Genomic DNA, 19,363 nt, shown 5'->3' with positions numbered 1-19,363 from the left:
ATTTGGTCTCCCCGGACCCTGCATTCACTATATCTGGTCTCCCTGGACCCTGCATTCACTATATCCGGTCTCCCCGGACCCTGCATTCACTATATCTGGTCTCCCCGGACCCTGCATTCACTATATCAGGTATCCCTGGACCCCGCATTCACTATATCTGGTCTCCCCGGACCCTGCATTCACTATATCTGGTCTCCCACAGTACACACAACATGGAAATACAATTATTTTAGTAAATATAAACTGCTAACTGCCTTTTCTCATTAGCAGTATATAGCAGTCTTGTGACTTCTATCAGTGTCCAGCAAAGCACTGGTTAAAACTTGGAGTTTTTCATTTTGCCCTAGGAAGATGCTGGACCTCTGTCTGCCCAGTACTGATTTGCCCTGTGCTGATCACATGCACTCTCCCAAGAAAAAAAAAATTCTCTAGTAATACACACCAAACTGAGCATGTGCATGTGACTAGGGATTCAGTCTGTATCAGGTGGTCATTTCAACAAGAGGAGGGGCAAAGAAGACAGGATCAAACATCCTTTTTACACAATGCAGAGGATTAACCCCTTAGGTTCCACAGTGAGTATAACAAGCATGCTTTACTGCATCTACAGACTGATTGTACTGTTGTGGGTTTAGTAACACTTTAAGTATAGATTTCTACTCATACATACAAGTTAAAGTATATGTAAACCCTTGTCTTGTCTAATAACCCATTCAGTTTAAAATAGAAATGAAAGGTAAAACATTTGTGTATAGATATATATGAAAAAAACATTATAAATACCTTTTTTCCATTTTTTATAAGTGATCACATACCCTCTGTTCTCAGCTGCATAGAGAGCTGGGAGAAGAGAAACAGCAGGCCACTGGACTTCCCAGTGAATGTCTGTGCAGGAAGGGGGGCATGTCAGCACAAGTCTCCGCTTTTATTGAGAAAAAAAACCTCTCAGTGACTTTATGATATTCAGACAAATCTTTTTTTGACTCATTATTATTATTATACAGGATTTATATATTATTATTATTATACAGGATTTATATATATTATTATTATTATACAGGATTTATATATTATTATTATTATACAGGATTTATGGCGCCAACAGTTTGCTCAGCGCTTTACAATATAACGGGAGACAATACAGCAACAATACAGTTCAGTACAGAAGGAATAGGAGGGCACTGATCCTTGGAGCTTACAATCTAGGAGGGAGGGCTAGTGGTACAAAAGGTAGTAACTGTGGGGGATGGAGTGGTTGGAGGAGTAGAAGATTCCATTACTAGCTGAGGGCAGGATAGGCTTCCCTGAAGAGATAGGTTTTCAGAGATCGGCTAAAAGTGAGCAGAGTAGGCGATAGTCTGATAAATTGGGGTAGAGAGTTCCAGAGGATGGGGGAAGCTCTGGAGAAGTCCTGGAGATGAGCATGGGAGGAGGAGACAAGGGAGCTAGAGAATAGGAGGTCTTGCGAGGAGCGGAGAGTACGGTTTGGGTGGTATTTGGAGACAAGTTCATTATGAGGAATCATTTATAAGGCTAGGTTCACATCTGTGCAGGTGGTGCCGCTGCGGATGCGCACGCAAATCCACCTGCACAGAGAAATGTGGACCCGCGGTCGGGTGCCATTAGTTCTAATGGCACGCCACCCGCACTGGAAAACGCAACCGTACTGGGAACCGAGGTTCCTGTGCGGGCTGCATTTTCAGAAGAAGTCTTCCCTGCGTGCCACGGGGCAAAAGAGTCCATTCAATGGGCTCTCGTGCCCGCGCAAAACGCGGCCCGCACAGCCGCATATCTGTGAACTTGGGCTAAGCCTTTTTGCCTCATACCAGTCCTGTGGACTAAATTAAAGTAGATGTAAACCCAATCACTAAAATCTTATAGAAGCTTTAACATAGTAATGTAATTGTAAAAGTCATTTTCAATATTTTAAATCTGCAGCTTTGATTAAAATAATCCGTGGCGATCCTGCCCTCAAAGTTCTTATTCAGTCACTTCCTGTTATACGATGACAACCACAAATATCCACTATCTCCTGCGTTCAGGGACTCCGATCAAAGGAAGATTATTATTATTATTATTATTATTATACAGGATTTATATATTATCATTATTATTATACAGGATTTATATATATTATTATTATACAGGATTTATATATAATATTATTATTATTTACAGGATTTATATATTATCATTATTATTATTATACAGGATTTATATATTATTATTATACAGGATTTATATATTATCATTATTATTATACAGGATTTATATATCATTATTATTATACAGGATTTATATATTATTATTATTATACAGGATTTATATATAATATTATTATTATTATTATAATACAGGATTTATATATTATTATTATTATTATACAGGATTTATATATTATCATTATTATTATTATACAGGATTTATATATTATTATTATTATTATTATACAGGATTTATATATTATTATTATACAGGATTTATGGCGCCAACAGTTTGCTCAGCGCTTTACAATATAACGGGAGACAATACAGCAACAATACAGTTCAATACAAGAGGGTTAGGAGATTATTTAAAGATCTAGTGTATTTGTCCGATGTTGATCAAAGGTTGTGCAGCTCTATCATGAAGCTGGGGAAGCTTGATAAAACTGTAGAAAAGGATAAAAGAAAGAGCGCACCAACCTTGCGCATTACCTCAGTAAACAGTAAATGATTTTATTAAACAAATATACTCACAAGAGTAGCAATAAAAAAGGCATAAAATAACCATAGCCAACACAGGGTTACAGGTCACATATGCATTCCATCAGAAGGGGAGAAATATTCTTTGTTCAACGCGTTTCGAAGGGCGATCCCTTCTTCATCAGAGCTGGATTTAACAGATAGAAACCATCAATTAGGAAGAATTCACATAGCTAGGAGGCATTCAGCCAGTGAGTGTCAGTATTTCAGCCTGTTTGATCAAACTCAGTGGCTGAATGCCTCCTAGCTATGTGAACTCTTCCTAATTGATGGTTTCTATCTGTTAAATCCAGCTCTGATGAAGAAGGGATCGCCCTTCGAAACGCGTTGAACAAAGAATATTTCTCCCCTTCTGATGGAATGTGAATGTGACCTGTAACCCTGTGTGGGCTATGGTTATTTGTGCCTTTTTTATCGCTACTCTTGTGAGTATATTTCTTTAATAAAATCATTTACTTTTTACTGAGGTAATGCACAAGGTTGGTGCGCTCTTTCTTTTATCCTTTTCTATAGGATGACAACCCTCTGTCCAGGGGCGGACTGACCATTTGGAAACTCGGCACTGCCCGAGGGCCAGGGGTCAGTAGGGGGCCCCATGAGATGCCCCTGGTACCTTTTTCATAGGCTTTTTTGAGTTTGGGCAAGGACACAGGGGCCCCATGATCCCCTGGGGTCAGTAGGGGGCCCCATGAGATGCCCCTGGTACCTTTTTCATAGGATTTTTTGAGTTTGGGCAAGGACACAGGGGCCCCATGATCCCCTATTGCCCGGGTGCCCCATGAGTTGTCAGTCCGCCCCTGCCTCTGTCCCTGTCTCCTGACTGCGCTCCTGCGTTATCACCATGTCCAACAAGTGATCAGTTCAACACATGACACAGGCATGGTCCACCATCAGGAAACCCACCCTGAGCAATGCTATGCAGCCTGCACTGGAGTGCACGTAGGCAGGAAGTAGCTGCAAATTGGTTGTAGAAGATCAGCAGCACTGAGACGCAACAAAAGACATAATTCTCAGATTCCTTCAGGCTGTTTTCCTTTACAATAGGCCTAAATATATATCTTCCTGTTTGCACAGACTTCCAGGAGCTGTAACAATGTCATTTATAGACTCCATCGCTGTGCACATGACAAAGAGACTGTGCTATTTTCATGCTCTGTATGTTATATCACAACAGCGAAGCCGGCAGGATATAACTCCTTCAAGGTAAACAGGATCCTCATGACAAATGTGCAAACCCTGTATAAATCACGAAAGGTTCATCTGGAATGCTGGATACGAAAAAAGGGATATGCAATGGTGTCATGGGCTAAGCCTTCACATTCTGGAAATGTTTTCTTTAAAATATATACGTCATTTTGACAAGCTGTACAATAGAGATGCATAAATGAAGGTGGAGAAGGATATTATAATGCCGTTTTAAACTTGAAGGTCACTAGAGGGCGCTCCTAATGGCTCAGGTCAATTACTCTAAAACTGCAAAGTTTAAAAACAAAGCAATCTTTGGTGACAATGGTCCCCAGGGCAAACAGAGAGAGTGAATCTCTATATACAGCAGTAGAAACCTGATGGGTGTTCTTTCTTTTCCTCACTCTATCCGAAAAAAAAAGAAAAAGACACTTTATACTCATGAATCATTTTCCATCTGGAAGAATTTACTTCCTACCAACCTGTGGAGTCCAACCACCCATGACATAGAGCTTGTTATTGAGGGTCACCCCGGCATGGCAAGCCAATGGAAGCGGCAGTGGTGACACACTTCTCCAGCTTTCGTTCTCTGTCAAGTACTTGTCCACGCAGTTGGTGACGATGTATCGGTTTTTGTGCTTCATTTGTCCTCCGATCAGGTAGAGGTCACTGTGAACGCTGCCGAGGGCATACAACTCTCTGTACTCTGCGCTGCACAGCTTCTCCCAGCAGTAGCTGCCTCGGTTGTGATACCTGAGCAATGATAAGCATGTCACTAATGGGCATTTTTATACAGGTATACACCACCTCCGACCATCGTCCCTTGGTTCCACCCCCTACCCACCTCCGACCATCGTCCCTTGGTTCCACCCCCTACCCACCTCCGACCATTGTCCCTTGGTTCCACCCCCTACCCACCTCCGACCATCGTCCTTTGGTTCCACCCCCTACCCACCTTCGATCATCGTCCCTTGGTTCCACCCCCTACCCACCTCCGACCATCGTCCCTTGGTTTCACCCCCTACTCACCTCCAACCATCGTCCCTTGGTTCTACCCCCTACCCACCTCAGACCGTCGTCCCTTGGTTCCACCCCCTACCCACCTCTGACCATCGTCCCTTGGTTCCACCCTCTACCCACCTCCGACCATCGTCCTTTGGTTCCACCCCCTACCCACCTCCGACCATCGTCCCTTGGTTCCACCCCCTACCCACCTCCGACCATCGTCCATTGGTTTCACCCCCTACTCACCTCCGACCATTGTCCCTTGGTTTCTCCCCCTACCCACATTCGATCATCGTCCCTTGGTTCCACCCCCTACCCACCTTCGATCATCATCCCTTGGTTCCACCCCCTACCCACCTCTGGCCATCGTCCCTTAGTTCCACCCCCTACCCACCTCTGACCATCGTCCCTTGGTTCCACCCTCTACCCACCTCCGACCATCGTCCCTTGGTTCCACCCCCTACCCACCTCCGACCATCGTCCCTTGGTTCCACCCCCTACCCACCGCCGACCATCGTCCTTTGGTTCTACCCCCTACCCACCTCCTAGTATGCCCCTTTTAGAAAATATAGAACTAAGTATAATTTTGTGGTGCTAAGTAAGTTGTATGGCATTTGTTAATGATAGCAAAAAAAGCAGTAAAATAGACCCCTGAAACCAGCAATAGTAGATCCTCCCCAGCAACATTAGATCCCACAGTAACAATAGACCCTTCATCAGGCAGCATCAATAGACTTCTCCCTCAACAGCAGATCACTTGGGTTAGGAGGGGGAATTGGGGAGGAATTTGTACTAGGAGGGAGGATTGGGGAGGGGATGGATGGGGGGTTGTACTAGGAGGGTGGATTGGAGGGGAATTTGTGCTAGGAGAGGGGATGGGGAGGATGATGTGCTAGGACAGAGGATTGGGGGGGGGGAATTTGTGCTAAGAGGGAGGATTGGGGGGGGGGAATTTGTGCTAGGAGAGGGGATGGGGGGATGATGTGCTAGGAGGAGAGGATTGGGGGGGGGGGGGGGATTTATGCTAGGAGAGGGGATGGGGAAGATGATGTGCTAGGAGAAGAGGATGGGGGGGAGGGAATTTGTGTTATGAGAAGGGATGGGGAGGATCATGTGCTAGGAGAGAGGATTGGGGGGGGGGGGATTTGTGCTAGGAATGAGGAATGGGGGGGGGGTTGTGCTAGGAGAGGGGATGGTGGGGATGATGTGCTAGGAGGGAGGATTGGGGGGGATTTGTGCTAGGAGAGGGGATGGGGAGGATGATGTGCTAGGAGGAGAGGATTGGAGGGGGGTAGGGGGTTGTGTTAGGAGAGGGGGATTGGGGGGTGGGGGGTAATTGTGCTTTGAGGGGGTATTGGGAGGAGGTGTGCTAGGAGTAATAGTCTAGCACTGGCCCTGCCTATAGCACCTGCTAACGCTGATCTCCTCCTTTCCTCCAATGACTAAACATGAGGTTTCAGCCAAACCTTGCATACTAAGTAGGGTGTTGGGTATTCCATAGGAGTGACTTCTCTCGGTTGGATTGCACTTGCATAACTACCCTCTGAAATCTATGGTCATCCAAACACAAAATTCCTGTTTCTGTGACTTCTTGAACCCAATCTAGCCATTACGATCATAGCTGTCCACCCAACAGTCAGCTTTTCCCCATGAAGAATAAGAGCTGTTCCTTCAGCAGGTGTTGAAGGCCAATATGTGAGGATCAGCAGATGTTGCTGCATTCAAGCCCCATAAACCAATAACGTGGTTCTAATGTCAACGTGTTTTTTTTAACCTCATTGAAGGTAAAAAAACTCCCCACTACCTATCCTACCCCCCACCCGCCCCCTAGACACTTACCTGACTCCTCTCACTGATTCAGTGCTGTCCCGACTGTAGCATTCCCCTCACTTCTTGGTGTCACAGGAGACACTAAGAACACTGAGAGCCAGAGCCAAACTCCTGTGAGAAGGGAGTAAGGGCATGGCTTATTAATGCTTTGTGTGTCACTGGACACACACAGCTCGGCTCGGGTTCATGCACACAATGATGCCTCCACAGCATCTGGCTTGCTGAGGAGGCACCTAGAGCAGTGGTCTCCAAACTGAGGCCCGGGGGCCGGATGTGGCCCTTTGCTTGCCTTTATCAGTCCCTTGGGGTACTTTTCCACCCCACAAGGCACTATTACTTCTAATGACACCAACAATGGGGTATAATTACTGTTGCTGATACCTACAATAGGGCACTAGTCCTACCACTGACACCAATGATGGAGCACTATTCCTACCACTGACACCAATGTTATGGAACTATTCTTCCCACTGACACCATTGATGGGGCACTATTCCTGCCACTGACACCAATGATGGGGCACTATTCCTCCCACTGATACCAATGATGGGGCACTATTCCTCCCACTGACACCAATGATGGAGCACTATTCCTCACACTGATACCAATGATGGGGCACTATTCCTCCCACTGACACCAATGATGGAGCACTATTCCTCCCACTGACACCAATGATGGAGCACTATTCCTTTCCCTGACTCCAACAACGGGGCACTAATCCTTTCCCTGATCCCAATGATGGGGCTCAATTTTTTTCCACTACTACCAACAATGGATCACTATTCCTCCAATCAATACCAATGATGAGGCATTGTTTATTCTCATTGATGTCAGGTCATTTTCTACTCCCACTGGGCACAGTCCGGCCCAGGGGTGGACTGACAAATCATGGGGCCCCCGGGCAATAGGGGATCATAGGAGATCATGGGGCCCTTGCGTCCTTGCCCAAACTCAAAAAAGCCTATGAAAAAGGTACCAGGGGCATCTCATGGGGCCCCCTACTGACCCCGAGCCCTCGGGCAGTGCCCGAGTTTCCAAATGGTCAGTCCACCCCTGGTCCGGCCCCCTCAAAGTCTAAACTGGCCCTTTGTTCATAAAGTTTGGAGACCCCTGACCTAGAGGAAGGAGGAGCAGAAATGTTGATGGGGGACTTTGAAAAAAAAGAGGTGAGGGACTGCTCTGTGCAATATAGTTGCACAGAGCAGGTAAGTATAACATCTTTTTTAATTTCAATTATTTAAAAATTATTTTTATTATCACTTTACCTCTTGCCAGCTGTGTAACCCGGTGATCCTGCCAGTAACACACTTCCTGTCCTAGGGTGACAACTATCACTCATGGTTTTTTTATGGAGGAGCGTTGTCACCACAGGACAGGAAGTGGGTTAGGATTGCAGAACATCTCTTCTTCACCTCATCTCACAACCTCTGTAGGTCACAGAAATTACCATGCAGGGGTAAGAATATTTTTTGAGATAAAACTACAAGTCACATGACAAGTCGCACCCCATGTTTCCTGATTTCAAGTTGCAGTGGCTTCAAAGTAGTTCCTGCACTACTTTGGTCCGACTTTCATGCAACTTGAGGGGCACAGACATCAATGTAAATCCTTCAAAGTCACTTGAAAGTCACACCTGAATAATATACCTACGACTTGTGTTAGACTTTGTAGAGCACAAACAATCATCCTCGGTCAAAGTCACAACAAAGTCGCACTCATCCAAAGTCATATCAAAGTTGTGTCAAAGTTGCAACAAGTCACACTAAAGTCGCAATGAAAATCGCACGATTTTTAAGTCGCACAAATGTGAATGGAGCCTTCGTGAGATCCTGTTTACAGTTGGGGGGGTGCTTTAGGCATGCGTTTTAAAGTTGCATGACAAATCGCACCCCATGTTTCCCAATGAGTACCATTCATATCTGTGGGACTTTAAGTTACAGCGACTTCAAAGTAGTTCATGCACTACTTTGGTCCGACTTTCATGCAACTGAGGGCCATAGACATCAATGTAAACCCTCCAAAGTCACACCTGAATAATATACCTGCGACTTGTGTTCGACTTTGTACAGCACAAACAATCATTCATTCCTAGTGCAGGAACTACTTTGAAGCCACTGCAATTTGAAATCGCACAGATATGAATGGTACTCATTGGGAAACATGGGGTGCGTTTTGTCATGCAACTTTGGACCCCATTGCATTGTAATGCAACAGAGCACACAGATATGAGCGACTAGGGTGTTGCAAAATCATCCTTGGCCAAAGCCAAAGTCACACCAAAGTCGCACCAATCCAAAGTCATATCAAAGTCGTATCAAAGTCGTGTCAAAGTAGCAACAAGTCACACTAAAGTCACAATGAAAATCGCACAATTTTTAAGTCGCACAAGTGTGAACGGAGCCTTCATGAGATCCTGTTTACAGTTGGGGGGGTGCTTTAGGCATGCGTTTTGAATGTGCTATATGCCATGTTAACGTAGTGCACTGCAACACCCAAGTCGCTCACATCTGTGTGCTCTGTTGCAGTACAATGCAATGGGGTCCAAAGTTGCAAGACAAATTGCACCCCATGTTTTCCAATGAGTAACATTCATATCTGTGCGATTTCAAGTTGCAGTGGCTTCAAAGTAGTTCCTGCATTACTTTGGTCTGGCTTTCATGCAACTTGGGGCCATAGACATCAATGTAGACCCTTCAAAGTCCCACCTCAATAATATACCTGTGACTTGTTCTCGACTTTGTAGAGCACAAACAATCATCCTTGGTCAAAGCCAAAGTCACACCAAAGTCACACTCATCCAAAGTCGTGTCAAAGTTGCCACAAGTCACATTGTAAAGCCACAATGAAAATCGCACAATTTTGAAGTCGCACAAGTGTGAATGGAACCTTAGTGAGATCCTGTTCACAGTTGGGGAGACTCACAGTTGGGGGGTGCTCGAATGAAATTCTCACCTGAATGATATACATGTGACTTGTGTGTGACTTTGTAGAGGACTAACAATCATCCTTGGTCAAAGCCAAAGTCACACCAAAGTCGCGTCAAAGTTGCATCAAGTCGCACTGTAAAATCACAATGAAAAATCGCACAATTTTAGAGTCGCACAAGTGTGAATGGAGCCTTAGTGAGATCCTGTTCACAGTTGGGGAGACTCACAGTTGGGGGGTGCTCAAATGAAATTCTCACCTGAATGATATACATGTGACTTGTGTGTGACTTTGTAGAGGACTAACAATCATCCTTGGTCAAAGCCAAAGTCACACCAAAGTCGCGTCAAAGTTGCATCAAGTCGCACTGTAAAATCACAATGAAAAATCGCACAATTTTAAAGTCGCACAAGTGTGAATGGGCGCCACACAGTTGGGTAGATTCACAGTTGGGGGGTGCTTTATGCATGTGCATTGAATGTGCTATTTGCCATGTTAGCTTAGTGTACGGCAACACCCCAGTCGCTCACATCTGTGCGCTGTACAATGCATGTGCAGTGGCGGACAGACAACTCATGGGGCCCCCGGGCAATAGGGGATCATGGGGCCCCTGTGTCCTTGCCCAAACTCAAAAAAGCCTATGAAAAAGGTACCAGGGGCATCTCATGGGGCCCCCTACTGACCCCGGGTCCTCGGGCAGTGCCCGAGTTTCCAAACGGTCAGTCCGCCCCTGTGCATGTTCGCTAAGTTAGTGCATTGGGTTGCTATTCAAAAAGAATGACAATGCACTGAACTGCAGTACAGGGTCGCTGTGCGTTTGTGGCTATGTGCGGTAGAACGCACAGATGTAAATTGGCGCATAAACTTGGCATAGATGGTTAGTTAGATTCATCCTTCCACAAGGGAGGTGGATGGAGGAATCCCCCCACCATGCTGACAATGGCATAGGAATACACAGATCGAAATTGGCCGGCCCCTGCTGAAGCAGCTGAATTTCAATCCTTCTATGGCCAACTTTACACTCATAAAATCTGAAGATGGTTTATTGCTCTGGCTTACTGCTGGCCCTGGATCTTTACTCATCATTGCCATTGCTAAATGAATCTTAGACCGATAATTGCCATTTCATGAAAAACTGAAAACTGCAAAGTTTGCTATAAAATGATTATAAATATACGATAATTAAATTAGGCCATCATTTATTCCCTGTGTTTATATAGTGCTGACATATTACACAACGCATTAGAGAATACATAGATCCATTTTCCTAGGATTTGCTACCAGGGAATAATTGAACATTGCAAACGACTTCTTTTAATATTTGTACCTGTTTTATGTCTCATTTTAATTATCCTCCATGCAATACGTTATCCAAACTGGAAAGTTCAACTTTGTATATTCCAGATATAACTAAACATTCCTAATGTGTACAGTATGAAGAAGAGTGGCCCCATGTATAAAGGACCTGTGTCCACGGGGGTTTAGTGTCGGGGGCAGGGGCGGACTGACCATTTGGAAATTCTGGCACTGCCCGAGGGCCCGGGGTCAGTATGGGGACCTATGAGATGCCCCTGGTACCTTTTTCATAGGCTTTTTTTGAGTTTGGGCAAGGACACAAGGGCCCCATGATCCCCTATTGCCCGGGGGCCCCATGAGTTGTCAGTCCGCCCCTGGTTGGGGGTTTAGCCTCGACACACTACTTCTCTCCTCATACAAGTCTAAAGCTGGCCATACATGTACCAATTTGATAGAGCAATTTAAATTTCTCTTTTGTTTTTTTGTTGAAATTGTAAAGCAGTTGCAGACATAAACTAGTGGTCTTCATGAACCAAAATGAGATGAGATCCAAGTAGCCCCACTAGGACCAACAGAAAAAAACTGATCACTTTCAAAAGCATTGCCATTGTTTTATTAGTGATTTTCAATGAGATCAGCCTTTATTAAGCCTGTTACACCAGAAGAACCCCAAAGTAATTTTTAGTTTTCAAGGAACCCTAGTAAAAACCAATTCATTGGTGATCAGTTTGAAAAATACTCCTGACATTGGTGGTCAGTGGCAAGAATCTTTCTTATATTGGCGGACAATAGGAAGAACTCACCTTAGATTGGAGGTTAGTGGGAAGAATGCTCCTTACATTGATGATGAGGGAGAAGAATGTCTCTTACATTGGTGGTCGGTGGGAAGAATGTTCCTTACATTGGAGGTCTGTGGGAAAAATGTTTCTTATATTGGTGATCAGTGGGAAGATTGTTCCTTACATTGGTGGTCCGTGAGAAGACTGCCCTTTACATTGGTGGTCTGTGGGAAGAATGCTCCTTATATTGGTGAACAGTGAGAAGAATGCCCCTTACATTGGAGGTCAGTGAGAAGAATGTTTCTTATATTGGTGATCAGTGGGAAGATTGTTCCTTACATTGGTGGTCAGTAGGAATAATAGCCCCCTTACATTAGTGGTCGATGGAAGGAATGTTCCTTACATTGGTGGTCAGTGGGAAGAATGTTCCTTACATTGGTGGTCAGTGGGAAGAATGCTCCTTACATTGTAAGTCAGTGGGAAGAATGCTCCTTACATTGGTGGTCAGTGGGAAGAATGCTCCTTACATTGGTGATCAGTGGGAAGAATGCTCCTTACATTGGTGGTCAGTGGGAAAAATGCCGCTTACACTGCTGGTCAGTGGGAAAATGCCCCTTACATTGGTGGTCAGTGGGAAGAATGTTCCTTACATTGGTGGCCAGTGGGAAGAATGCTCCTTACATTGGAGGTCAGTGGAAGAATGTTCCTTACATAGGAGGTCAGTGGGAAGAATGCCCCTTACACTGCTGGTCAGTGGGAAAATGCCCCTTACATTGGTGGTCAGTGGGAAGAATGTTCCTTACATTGGTGGTCAGTGGGAAGAATGCCCCTTACATTGGTGGTCTGTGGGAAGAATGCCCCCCCTCAGATTGGTGGTCAAAAGGCCAGCCTTACAGAAAGCCAAAATGTTCATTGGTGTTATGCAGTTGGCTCTCCCAAGTGGCCTTGGCGATGGAACAGTGCAGACACCATCAATTGGGATGTCAGTCAGCCACATCTAAAGGAACCCTTAGCAACCTCTGGAGTTACGCTGTTTGAGAATGCTTGGATTCAATCTTTAAGAAAGCTGTACTGAAGCTTCTCATTTATTGAATTCTAGTAGTAGACCAAGCCTGTAGGTTGTAGATTCCTTAGTTTTTAGCAATCACTTGCAATTGTATTTGTATAGATAGTGGTTGAAATTGACTAAAAATTGACACATATTTGGCCAACTTAAAGGGGTGCAAAAGCAGCCTGCAGGAGACCATGTGCAAGCCTGAAGGAGGTCAACTGCAAGTCAAATGCAGCTGTCAATAATTGGTGAATGATCTCAAAAGCATCTCATAAATATTTCAAAAGCATACTGCATTTGTCAATTGACACATATCCAAAACCTGTGGGCACTGCCCTAAGGAACTACAAGTACTCATAGCAACCAGATTCTCCTTCTCATGTTTGCAGTCGAGTAAGTCAGAATCTGATTGGCTGCTGTGGGCATAAAGATCTATTTCAAAAAAACAAACAAAAGAAAGCGCCAATCAATAATATCAATCCTATAAAGCAGCAAACCTCTAACCCAAGTATTGGTGTACAATAAAAAATCAAAAAATCGGAATGCGCTAAATTATATCAAGAATTCATATATCGTGCAAAAAGGTCCAAACACCATAAAATCAATATATGAAAAAATCCCCAGTGAACCAATCCATAAATTATTATTAGTGTAAAAAGTCCAACACCCCAATGAAATTTCTTCTTAAAACATACGTTTCGTCACTCCGACGTCCTCACGGAGTGGCCGCTCCGCTCCGTGAGGACGTCGGAGTGACGAAACGCGTAGGGCGGAGCTTATTGGATGATGTCAGGACGTTCCCTGCAGCTGTCGGCGAGGTGTCCGCGGTGAACGGAGTTCGTCCATTCCTTGTATTCTGCCGCTTTTTATACCAGTGTCAGGTGGACACTTGATTTGTGAGTAAGATGAGATTTTAATAAATACAAATGGTTTTTACTTACTGCACCATCATGCCTTTCCTTTATTTCTGAGTGATATTGCCATATATTTGGAGGATGATCGATATATAAAGGTTCCTGGCCATACTTCAGAGTGGCTGCAGAGTATTGCTCCTGGTATCTGGATGATTTCAAACTACAGAGTGTCTCAAACTACAGAGTGTTGCTTCTTTGGATTCTCACATCGCTCCCAGAGCAAATACGCTTGTGCTGATTTATAATTTGATCAGCATTGAGCTCTGCTGAGTTTATTCCATTCATCTGGTGGTGGATTGAGCACGGTGTATTTATATGTTTTAAGAAGAAATTTCATTGGGGTGTTGGACTTTTTACACTAATAATAATTTATGGATTGGTTCACCGGGGATTTTTTCATATATTGATTTTATGGTGTTTGGACCTTTTTGCACGATATATGAATTCTTGATATAATTTAGCGCATTCCGATTTTTTGATTTTTTATATAGATCTATTTGCCAGTCTGGACAGTTTCAAGCACAAAACCAAATAGATATAAAGTAATTGTCTGCACTACAGGGGTGGCCATTTTGTGTACCATGTGATGTCTATAGCAGCCAATACAATTTCAGCTTTTATCTTTCTTGGATGGCCATGGGTAACACAGACATTAATCCTTTCCTGCAACCATTTCCCAAGCTTGTAAGCAGGTTAGAATTAGTTGTGCTGTCCTGGCCGGGAGGGTAGGGGTTAATTTTATTATAATCCTTTGGTTGGATTCTTGGATCCAACCCACTGCACCTGTGAGTATAAATTGGGACAGTGGGCCGGGTCAGAGAGCTCGGGTGGCCAATGACCTGTACCCTTGGTCTTGGTCTAGAGTCTGGAGGATCTGCTGTGAGAGAAGGCCGGTTCACTTCCACAGTCCTGGCTAATTGCCCAGAACCCCCGAAGATAAAGTCACCTGGAAAAGGTGTAGAGATGGTGAAAACTCCTTGTACATCGTAAAGACTTGGGGTTTTCAACCAACTTCTGGAACTTTCCTCTGTTGGATGACACGACACACGGACTCACCTCACCGGGGACAGCACATAGCCTGCTTAGGATTAGGGACTTGGGGACCTAAGAAAATTGACTGTTTTGTTAAACTTCTGTTTGAGTTTGTAATATTGCACTTTATTCAGTAAAGTTTTGAAACTTTTCCTTTTGCCTGGTCTGAAGCTACTCAGAGGGGTGTAATACAAGTAACTGGCACAACTTTACAGTCTACAGCTCGGGTCACTAGTACATGGGCTATGAAGAGTTAACATGTAGGAGTCACCTTATTGCAAGTTACACACGTGGTTGCCACAAGCAACGAAGGTACAGTCAATGAGCAGCCTGGGTGCGGAGTATACTGTATCTGTTATAGGTGGAATTTCCTCTTGCCATGAGGGAAAGGTTATCGGCACTCCCCATGCTGCATTCCATCTCCCATAGCAGCCAGAGTGGAACTGCATTGCTGAGATATCCATCCTGTATAGAGGTATGGAAACTCAGGAGTTAAAGTCAGGGTACGTGTCAGGAATGGATTCGCCACTGGTGGTGGGACTCACCTGCCATGTGGGCTGCAGTACCAGGGCTGGCCAGCGGGTGCTCTCAGCAACCAGAAGCTCACTCCTGCAATCAGCCATCACCTGAGGCTGATTGCAGGAGGTGTATTTAAGGAATGGCCAGACCTGCAGTCAGTGCCTTGGTGTATTGTTTCCCATGAGCCTCTGTACTTGGTATCCTGTGTTCCTGCCTTTCTGCCTAGTTGCTGACCCTGCATTGATCCTGACCTCTGCTGACCGTCTCCTGTTTAACCCCTGGCTTGCCTGACCATCCTTCTGCCTGATCCTCTGTACCGCGCTGCCAGTGAGTTACTGAACCCGGCTTGTGACCCTGACTATTCTCTGCCTGCTTCTCCGGTACCTCGCTGCCCGCACGTTGCTGACCTGGCCTGCCTGACTACGCCTGACGCTACCCAGACGATCCATCCATCCCTCACGGATCTGTCCCTGTTACCAGGTCTGCCAATCTCTTCACGTCAGGCTCCTTTCCCCGCACACCTCTGACGACGCTCTTTACCATTGCCGGACATACTCAGGGGTCGCGACCTAGTCTCAGTCTGCTCCAAGTCCATCCCCACCATCAGGGGCCCTGGTGAATAAGCAGATTGGGACTTAGACCCCGCGCCCTGTACAGTACCTAACGGCCTGCCTGACCATTCCACCTCTCCAGCCCTGACTACGCCTGTGTTCCCACACATTTCTGATCATACCCGGATCCCTAACAGTACGAGGGGCTCACGTTATGTGCACAGGTTCCATGCTGCAAGCAGGATAGGTAAACGGAAATGCAGGTGGTTGTAGTCAGTGTTCGGCAAGGCATACTCAATTGCAAGCTAAAATGGGAAAAGGCACATTTCTATGGGGACCGAAAGTAACCGAAGAACAGTTGCTGTGCAAGTGTACATGGTGTACGTTAATCTCTAAGAGTAGAAGTCCGCCTTGGGGTTGAGTGTTCTCTGATGGCAACCTCAGCCTTGTCCCAGAGCACTGGTGAAAACGGCACGAAAGCAAAGCTATCCCATGTGTGTGAAGTAGAAAGAGTGACCCTGTCTCAGGAGCCTAGGAGAACCCACCCCAGGGGTAAACCTCTCATGTTTCACAGGCTTGGTGCTCACCGAGGTAACTGAAAAACATTGAGGACGTGACAAACATCAACCACCCTGGTGTTACAAGCTAGACAGAATATTGCAGTAAACATGGCCACACATGGGAATATCAAGCTCCGGACTGAATGAAGGGCTTGCTAATTATATGAACAACATAGGTAATAAATAGCATTATGACAATTAATCATTTTCTCTCCTGGATCAGAATATCAACATAGCCAAAGAAAGTTTACAAGCATCTATAAAGATTGTTAAAAAAAAGTAGATTTACACTTTAAAACGTATCTATAGACAAATAACTTTTTTTAGTTTTGAATGGAAAGTGGAAGATGAGTTAAAACCTCTGTATGTTTTTGCAATGCAGTATGTGTCCCATCTGGATAGATTGACTTTCCCTCTTTGTCTTGGTGACTATTATTGCTGGAAAAAAAGAGTGATAGAAAATCCAAACTTTAACAATTGTCATCGGAACAGAAGGTGAGGGGAAATATTCCACTTTAGAAAAGTTTCTTTTTACCTGCTGTTGTAACTCTGGGACAGGAAGTGAGGGGAAAGCCCCCCAAAGGACACCGGTAACCATTAAAAATCTGACAACACTTTAAAGCAGTGGTTCTCAACCTGTGGGTCGCGACCCCTTTGGGGGTCGAACGACCCTTTCACAGGGGTCGCCTAAGACCATTGGGAAAACACATATTTGCAATGTGTAAAGAGCAGCTACTGTGTAGAAAGCAGCTACTGCGTAGAAAGCAGCTACTGTGTAGAAAGCAGCTACTGCGTAGAAAGCAGCTACTGTGTAAAAAGCAGCTACTGTGTTGAAAGCAGCAGTATTGGAGGTAAAATGACACTACATGAATTATAATTACTGGGTAAATAATTTTATGGTTGGGGGGTCACCACAACATGAGGAACTGTATTAAAGGGTCGCGGCATTAGGAAGGTTGAGAACCACTGGTTTAAAGCCTAACTCCAAGAAACTTTAAAATGATCCATTGCTTGTTTAGGTCTAGGGGACATATAGAAGAATATTTACTTGGACGTGCTGATGCTGAGGGAGAGTCCATCACCACCATCTGCCAAGGGAGCTGAGGAACATAGGTAAAGGTGCTTCTCCTCTAGACAAAATGAGCAGGTAACCCTTGCAGTGTGAGTGCATCCTCACTGCAAAGGATAATCTTAAAGTTTTCCAGAATTGGGCTGTAGCATTCCTTATTCTATCCAAAACAAAAAAAGGATTTGGCTTTAGATATACTTTATGTATTCCAGTATTGTCATAACCCACCAGAAACCCACTGACCTGCAGAACTCAACACGTCTTTCCTTTTGTCTAGCCAGTCTAATAGCTGTCGCTTCCCCAGCCAAAATTATTTCATTGTTTTCCATGACTACACCAGCTGAGACCAAGCCCAAAACTTCTCCTTGTTTCGGTGAGGGAATATAACAGATCTTTCCTGTCGTTGGAGCAAAACAGAAGCTGGAATCCCCATAATTTCCATATTTTGACCTGATACCCGAGGCATTGTTCCCCAGACAAAGGAGAAGGTTTGTGGTCTCCATTCCATAGCGAAGGCTCAGAGAAACCTGGCTGGATTTTTCTATGGTATCTAAGGCTTGTTCAACCATCTCGTAGCACTGAGCATTGCATAGAAGCACAGTGTTCCTTTTTCTGGCTTCACGGAGAAAAGACGGGTTGACTAATAGTAATCGAACTTGTTTCAAGAGATCTATAAGGTGCTCAGTTCGTAGGTTTTTGTCATGGTTTACCCATCGCAGAACGAGATCCAAGATGCTTTCCTCCCGTGAAACGTTGAGATCATCGGACACGATCATTGTCATCAGCTGATCAAAGTCAACATCTAGTATCTCATCATGTAGGCCTACTTCAGCGAAGTGCTGATATAAATATTTCTTGGACCTTACCTCTAAGTCATCTGCACTGATCTGCTTAGCAAAGTAATAAATCCCAATGCAGTTTGAGGCATCCATGTGGTCCATCATGTAATTCTGACACATCCGGAAAATGTCATCCATCTGCATGAAGTAGGCGGCAGTGGCCACCCCTTGGACAGTAAGATTGTTTATGTAGAGTTGGGAGGTATACATGTATTCTAAGATAATTGATACACTGCCAGCAGTGACATCATGAAGGGTGACCTCAGTCTGGTTACATTCCATCAAGCCGCAGGTGAACATTGCCCTAAAATAGGGACTGAAAGAAGCCAACACAACCCGATGGCATGGATATCTGTGCCCCTCTGCCACCAGCACAATGTCGATGAGCTCGGAGGACACACGCATCCTGTTAATATGTCCCAGGAGTTTATTGCCATGTTGTTGCTGCTGCCTTTTATTGTCCAAGTCTGACTCCATGATGGAGAGAAGAAAATACCTTTCTTGAGGGCTACAATAGTAGCGTTTTAGATCTTGCTGAAAATACTGTAATATTGATGTATCTGGCAACAAGCTGAAAAAAAGAAAATATGTTATTTTTTTTTTAACATGAAATCTGTCTTTTCCTTTTATCCCTTCCTTCTTCTTCCTCACTACAAATATTTATTTCATCACAGAAATCCAAGATATTCCGAGATAACAAGGGGCTATAAAGTGTCCACAATACCCAACTACTGTAGCCTGATCCTTATCATTAGTCTCCTACTCCACATGAGTTCACAATTTCATCTTAAAGTGAACCTTTGCCCAGAATATACATGTGACAGACCCAACAAGGACAGGAGTTTATTGAGGGAACAAGGGGCTAGCCTTCTACCCACTATTTTTTTTTAATTTTATTTAAATATTTATTTATTTTCCATATAAAATACATATTTCATCATTATTCTCATACAAAAAACCATTTCCAAATCATTAATTACATTTCTTACTATCTTTATTCCCATTACCTCCCCCCCACCTATCTAATTTCCCCTCCTCCCCAAATAAAACCTCCCTCCCCCCAT

At 44.5% G+C, this 19,363-nt stretch overlaps 1 protein-coding gene across 2 annotated transcripts in view; it reads right to left on the bottom strand.

Moving 5' to 3' along the window:
- KBTBD12 (kelch repeat and BTB domain containing 12) overlaps positions 1-19,363 on the bottom strand; it is a 142,488-nt gene that overhangs the window by 98,667 nt on the left and 24,458 nt on the right. For both annotated transcript variants that reach the window (XM_089682456.1, XM_089682457.1), the window contains exons 2-3: positions 17,704-18,870; positions 4,412-4,682 (exon numbers count right to left, since the gene is read on the bottom strand). In XM_089682456.1, coding sequence (XP_089538582.1) covers positions 4,412-4,682; positions 17,704-18,776 — 1,344 coding nt within the window. In that variant the 5' untranslated portion in view covers positions 18,777-18,870. The remainder of the gene's footprint in view (positions 1-4,411; positions 4,683-17,703; positions 18,871-19,363) is intronic.

Source organism: Staurois parvus, unplaced genomic scaffold (assembly GCF_062004578.1).
Source record: "Staurois parvus isolate SC_StPar_1 unplaced genomic scaffold, SC_StPar_1.0 ptg000290l, whole genome shotgun sequence".
NCBI classification, from domain to species: domain Eukaryota; kingdom Metazoa; phylum Chordata; class Amphibia; order Anura; family Ranidae; genus Staurois; species Staurois parvus.
This window is presented reverse-complemented; position numbering and strand designations above follow the sequence as displayed.